The 7,296-nt window shown below is 37.9% G+C and overlaps 1 protein-coding gene across 1 annotated transcript in view; it reads right to left on the bottom strand.

Moving 5' to 3' along the window:
* Positions 1–5,948: 5,948 nt before the first annotated feature.
* LOC132833454 (rod cGMP-specific 3',5'-cyclic phosphodiesterase subunit beta-like) overlaps positions 5,949–7,296 on the bottom strand; it is a 72,153-nt gene continuing 70,805 nt past the window's right edge. Inside the window, exon 22 of the mRNA XM_060851763.1 lies at positions 5,949–6,035. Coding sequence (XP_060707746.1) covers positions 5,968–6,035 — 68 coding nt within the window. The 3' untranslated portion in view covers positions 5,949–5,967. The remainder of the gene's footprint in view (positions 6,036–7,296) is intronic.

Raw genomic sequence — 7,296 nt, 5'->3', positions numbered from 1 at the left:
AGGGAAGTTGTGGTCTGTAAAGAAGGACGCCATATCTGATCAAGATCCCAATGTTCTCTGAAGTAACCTTCTTCACTGTCCACTACACCAATTTTGGTGTCACTCATTTGATCACTGCCAAGGCTGGCATTTATTGATGATGCTTAATGCTCTTAAGCAAGTAGTGCTGAGCTGCCTTTGCAAACTCTCACAGTCAATGAGATGAATTTACTGCAGAGTGCTGCTACGTAGGGAATTCCACCAAGCAATGATGAAAGAATAGTAACGTAATGTTTGAACTTTCAACTTTATTTACTTTCTACTAACACAAAGAAAGTTAAATGTGTAACTTTTAACCATAGTTTGTGTGTTTTACGCTATACTATAATTACTGTAAAGTTCAACTTTTAACTTTGATCTTTCTTTCTAATTGTTCTTAAGATTCCATATGTAGGTACTTGTACCTAAAATGGTGCCTTGTGTGCATTCCCTGTACTCCTGTACTTGAGCACACATGCCAACAAAATCAAAATTCAAATATTTTTCCTCATCAAGATCCATGTGTGACTTGGAGGCAAACCTGCAGGTAGTGCTAATCCCATGTTCCTATTGCTCTTATTTCTATAGGTGGTTAAGGTTGCAGGTTGGGGAGACGCAGTTGATGAAGATATTGCAAGTTGCTATAGTACACTTTGTTCAACAGATGAAGAAAAGTCCTGTAATCTCAAGATAAATCCTGAGAATTAGGCCAAGCAGAGCTTAAAATCGCTCAGCAACTGTACTTGGATAAATTTAACCACACAGATGGAAATAGCAGGAAGGTGAAATGCGACACACTGCAGATATTAGATACTGCGACACACTGCAGTTTAGTGTAAAGATTGCCTTAGCTTTATATCTGCAGTACATTAATAGATTAATTAATGAGTTGTCAAGTGATATGTTAAAAGATTTTCTAACCATAAACCAGATATGTTTTATTTGAAAGAATTCAGACAATAAGTAAAACTAATGCCCATAAGAAAGTGTGAAGCAGAACTACATTAACTAATTTTGAAATTTTAATGTATTTTATATACATCAAATTTTCTTGTATACACAATATTTATATACAATGAACATGTACATATCATGTAGTAAATGAATATGTAAGGTGAATATGTTTTATAGAAATAATGTTCAATAATTACATATATAAAAATGAAAACCAAATTGACCTTGATATGCATTAATGATATGACAGGTGATTTTGGGAAACTGCTGAGTGTTTCTGCTTGGTAAGAAGATTGATTAACCAATGAGTTACTAATCTGTACTAAATGGAACATGCTGGAGTGCATTATTATACAACAGTACTGGTAATCCTTGTTAAGTGCTGAATTAAGTGCTATAATACCTAAAACACAGAGACCTGTCAGAAATTATTCATACTTTTTTAAAAAATGTGGTAAGAACAAGCACTTAGAATCGATGCAGTTAATATATTCTCAATATATATAATGGTAATCTAATATGAATGATAATTATACCATTTAAAAGACTGTAAAATTCTCTTGCACAACCCCCCTCCCCTTTGCTTTATACTTATCTTGTCCAATCTAATCACCATCAAACCCCTTAGAAGAATGGAGTATTACCTATTCAGCTTCAGACTTCTTAAACACAAACTGACTTTCACTACAGCTTCATATTTAATATCCAACTTTCCATGGTGTGACATAAATTTGGTGCTAATCACATATACCAGCTATTCATAAACTGGAATTTATGCTGCTTATTCAATTTTTGTTCATTTATGGGAAGAAATAGAGCTGCCTTTGCAAAGACAGCATCAATCACAGACTGGCACTGGCCACAAGAATGGTTGTTGAAAGATGTCGTTTTAAGGTTTGATAGTTTGCAAATTCCGCTAATTTGTTGGCTGTTGTAAATCTGTTGGACTTCAATTTTTTTCCTAAATTTTTCACCATTTTCAATGCAATTGTAGCAATAGCTGCTCTTCTTGATCCTGCACTGCTACCTCTAAAATCTCTCATTCCAAAAATATTTCATCGCGCCTTCCTCTTTCTCACCTTATCTAGCGAAACACTCAGCAGTTTCCCAAAATCACTTGTCACCTTGGTCACAAAATCTGAGGATATAAAGTTTGGGTTCTGCATGCATGCTGATAACAATCAGCACCACTGCTCTCAACACCTCCATTGCCTCTATATTTTTAGTTTGCTTGTCCAACATTCGATCCAGCGAAATGTCAGAAAAGCTGATGCCTTTATCTTCAGACCTTGCCAGCAACTCATTAACATCATTGCTGATTTCATTCCTCAGTCTGCCTACTGTCTCGATTTGAATCAGACTATTACAACCTACTCAGGCTGCATGATTGAAGCTTCTTCCTGCAAATTGTCCCTATCATAATCACCATTTTCTTTCCCCTCTGTGCATCAAGCATTTCTGTCCCTACCTCATAGTATCTGCTGCTGAAATCCTCATCCATGCGTTAACCACCTTCAGACTTGACTGTCCCACCCTATCTGCCTCCAACAAACCTCAAACCATCCAATGTTCATTTGCACAAACCCTAATTTCCACCAAGCCCTAGTCATCCAATATTTCTTTGCTGACTGAGCTACATGAACTCCTGGATCCCACAACACTTCAAAGTTAGAAATTCATTCTAGTCATAGATGCCCTTAAGGGTCAACAAAGTTGTCTATGTGTGGAGCCACAGGAAATGGGAGAAATTCAAAATGAATGTTTCGTGTCAGTATTCACTGTGAGGACGTGGAGGCGAGGGAACTCGGGGAAATAAATATTAAAGTCTTGAAAACAGACCATGTTACAGAAGAGGAGGTGCCGAAAATTGTTAACAATATAAAGATGGATAAATCTCCAGGATCTGATCAAATGTATCCCATTATGTGTGGGTAGCTTGGAAAGAAATTGTGTGGCCCCTAGCAGAGATAGTTGTATCATCTACAGCCACTGACAAGGTGCTGGAGGTCTGGAAGGTGGCTAATGTTGTATCTTTATTTAAGAAAGGCTCTTAGGAGAAGCCTGGGAATTATAGACCGGTGAGTCTGACATCATTGGTGGGCAATATTTTGGGAAACTTGTTGGATCAAAGGTTCTGTTTCCATGCTGAGAGACTTTATCACTCTATGACTATAACTCCTATTTCTGCAACCGTCTCCAGCCTACTAAAGTACTGAAAATTCTGCATTCCTCCACTTCTTGCTGTCTTGTTTTGTCTCTTCTTAATCATGTTGCTGCAACATTGGTAATCATGGATTCAGCCTCGAGGCTCTAAGCTCTGAACCTCTTCCCTGATCTTCTCTACTTAATTCCCTCTTTAGGGAAGTTTCCTAAAGCCCGTGTCTTTGTCCAAGCTTTAGGTCATTAAATTCCATATTTGCTTTTTTTTGGTTAATTATTCTATTTTACCTGAATCTGTTTCTGTGAAGCACTTTTAAGAGGTTATGTTATGTTTAAGGTGCTACATAAATTCAAATTTCTGTTTAAAATTTGTATTAAATTTCATTTTTGACACCACGCATCCAGCTTTTGATCCCTCATTCACCACCAACCAGGTAGCTTATGATCCCTAATTATAACAGTAACATTTTACACTGGTTTTCCTATCGCTTAATCTGCCATTCTTCCTTTTCAAGGAATTGCATATTTAATCATTACTCATTTTTCCTCCCAAAATACGTTACTTCAGACTTCTCCATATTGAATTACGTTTGCCCCGTTGGCTACTTCACTGTACATCATGTTTATTCCCTCCTGAATTCTTTAACAGTTTTTGTCACTGCTATCCCCATGTTCTGCATTTGTATGATCATCAAATTTTGAGATTGTTCCGTCTGTACAATAATATATTGCTATAAACATATATTTTTTTTGAATATTACTGACTCCCAACTACAGTATATGAAATAAAGTCAGGAACCTTTGGCTTCTTTTTTGCTATCCATTTACAATTGGTAGAGGAATGGTACGGCTTGTGTGTTTAAAAATTCATTATGGATACCTTATAGTACTCTTAACAGTTAACCCACTTTGTTTCAACATTAAAAATGTATTGATCACCATAGATTTATAATAGACATTGATGTCACTACCAATTAAGCACACAATAGATTCAATGAATAAAAGAGAGCTCAAAGAGCAGCTTTTGGACAGATATCTTTCAAATGATAATTTCTTTAAGTTACACAGTTTGGTTTGTTGGGAATATCTTGTGCTTTCCATTACCTAAGAAACCTTGCTGGAAAATTGATAATTCTACACTTTGATGTGGATTAACAGATATTATTCTTGTTATATTGGAATATAATTGCACCTTTGTGCAATAAAACCCGGATAGATTGACATTGTCTGCAGGAAATGCTCATCTGTCCTTAATGACTATCTCACTTTTATGTTAATATGCAGATTCCATGATAGGAATAGCTCATTCTAACCAGTTGCAATCAAATTTACAGTAGATATTCTACAGCTCTGAAGTTGCCATCAGGAACTAAGTAATCAGTAGTGAAAACATATAAACATTTTTGCATAGTCTTATGTGTGAAAACACAGCAATGCAGCAATTGGATGATCCTGACTGATCCATACATACAGATTTAAAGTTTGAATCCAATGTATCCAGGTCTACACTTGACTATTACAGTATGTTCCTGTTTGCAAGCATTTAATACAATTTTTTATTTGATTCAATTCTTCCATTTTCAATTTCCCAAAGTTTTAAAGGTAGAACTCACCAATTTTTGTCTGATATTAATATGTGTCGGCTTGCGTTTTTATATGAATGCTGATTATATAGAATTTCAGCAACATGCAAAATATAAATAATTCATTGACTCATCCCCAAAAAAAATCAAGATGTAAAAAGTCTGTCACTCACTGGAAGCTCTCTGTGGTCCAAAGCATGGAAATGCACAGCATGCTCTTTCCAGCTTCTCTGAGTGGATGGATATAAACATTTCTACCTTGCCAGATAATATTCAGCAGGTCAGAGATAGCAGGTAGCATCCCGAGTGATTAATAGCTACTATCCTTAAAACACATCTTTAAAAATTCACCTGAGGCAACATGAAATACAAGATAATAACACAATCAAGGGGATCAGACAGAATTAGCAATAACATCAACTGAATCAATTCTGTATTGCTGCCTGCCTAGTATGTTAGTAATTGTATGAAGTGTCACACAGTAATGATGAGATTAAGCTCATGCACTCCCAGAGAAAGTGTTCCAGTTTTATTATGATTCAAATCCCAACATTATTTTGCATCCTTATTTGAGCAGTGAAGTTAAATAATTTTATGAAAATTAAGTTGAGACAAAGCCATATAAGCAAAATAATACAGTGAAAGGTTGCCACTTGTCAGAGGTCTATTCTGTTCAATCTTCAAATGTACAAATATCAGTTTGTGATTATAAAAGTACACCTTCTGGATTGAAATTCTCAGTAGAAATTGGTCTTCCTCAGCACTGGAAACAGGGCTTGATTGCACCGGCCTCTTGTTACATTCCCACTTGAAATTCCAATTACGCCAAGAAAACTGAATATAGGATGGGCCGATTAGCAGGCAGCTGATATTCTACCGCAGTTTTGTGCTGCAGAAGATTAATTTCTGCTCCAACATATTTTACAAGCACCACAGAACTCAGGTAGTTTCCCAGAATGATTTGGTTTACAGTAGTGTTATTTACAGAGGACATAACGTACAAGTACCACAAACAACAGAATATCTGTTGCAATGAGTGCACCCGTTTAATACAGGTTGTCACCACCCTGTCCAAGGTCTACCTTTCAAACACTAGTGGATTCCAAGCCCAATGGAATTTCAATGATTATGACGTCATGCCATCTCCTCTTGATGTCTGCTGCCTGATGCAGTCAGTGCTGCTGTACTGTCTGTGCAGTGTCATGTCATCGTGAACACCGAAGGGAACGAGGCAGCCCAGGAACCACAACGCTTAACACACAGAACAAGTTTTGGACTGAGCCTTCTCTGCAGCAGCGGCGGCGGCGGCAGCAGCAGCAGCTACACGGAGAGGTACAGAGAGAGAGAGAGGTTAAAATGATGAGAGGTCAAGGAGTGAGAGAAGATAAACAGTTTGGAAGAAAACTAGTGCTTCAAGGAGCTGTCAACTATGAAAGGAGCCTTAGGGACCAATGTGCCATTTATCATCACGTTCTTTGTCTCCTCATTTTGCTACATTGTCCATCCTCTTCTATGTTTTAAAGTCCACTTTTTTTTAACATAGGACAGCAGTATTGCCGTCAAACTGAATGTTGCTCAGCCACTTCAGATGTCGCTTAAGAATCAATGCTGTGAGCCTGGTCTGACGTGTGACCAGATAAGGATAGGATGGCTGATTTCCATATGGATAGAACAGTAAGGAACCAGATGGGCCTTTGCAGCAATCAATGGTATTTCCGAAGTCATCGGTGTTGTATAGAGACCCACAGCAAAGTGGTTCCTCTTAACTGCTTTGTGAAACGTCTAACAAAACAATCAATTTAGGAACAATTAGGAATGGGGATTAAATGCTGCCTACAACCTGTGAGTGTACTGGGTGCATTTCAATATAATTTTAAAATTACAATCAACTAGATGTCTTGTGGTGGAGTGTGTAACATCCCGACTACTGAGTGAGGAATTCTGGGTTCAAGTCCCATCTCAAGATTTGCTGGTAGCCAAGGAAGGTGTGTTCAGCGTGTGCCCAAACAGGTTGAGCATCAACATGCAAACCTACCATCTTCAGTTGCTTCATCGATGACCATCCAAAAGGTCAGAGTGGGCAAGTTCACTGATGATTGCACAATGTTCAGCACCACTCATGACTGCCTAGTTAGTGAAGCAGTCTATATCCATATGCAGCAAGACCTGCACATTATCCAGGCTTGGGCTGATAAGTAGCAATTCACATTCATGCCACACTAATGCCAGATACTGACCATCCTACTACAAGACAGAATCTGCCAAACTCTCTTTAATGTCCAATGGCACTACCACCACTGGCCAACTATCAACATTCTGGGGGTTACAATTGGCCAGAAACTGAATTGATTGCAAATGCTGCAGCTACAAGAGCAGGTCAGAGGTTGTGAATATTATGGCAGGTGACTGACCATCTGACTGCACAAAGCATGCCCAACTACACATATTTACACGACCCAAGTCAGGAGTATGATGGAATACTCTACTTGCCTGAATGCGTACAGCTTCAACAACACTCAAGAAGTTAACATTATCTGTGACAAAGCAGCCTACTTGACTGGTACACCATCCACCACCTTCG

The sequence above is a fragment of the Hemiscyllium ocellatum genome, chromosome 36 (genome assembly GCF_020745735.1).
Source record: "Hemiscyllium ocellatum isolate sHemOce1 chromosome 36, sHemOce1.pat.X.cur, whole genome shotgun sequence".
Classification (NCBI taxonomy): Eukaryota; Metazoa; Chordata; class Chondrichthyes; order Orectolobiformes; family Hemiscylliidae; genus Hemiscyllium; species Hemiscyllium ocellatum.
The sequence above is the reverse complement of the archived record's forward strand: the minus strand, read 5'-3'. Positions and strand labels throughout refer to the sequence as shown.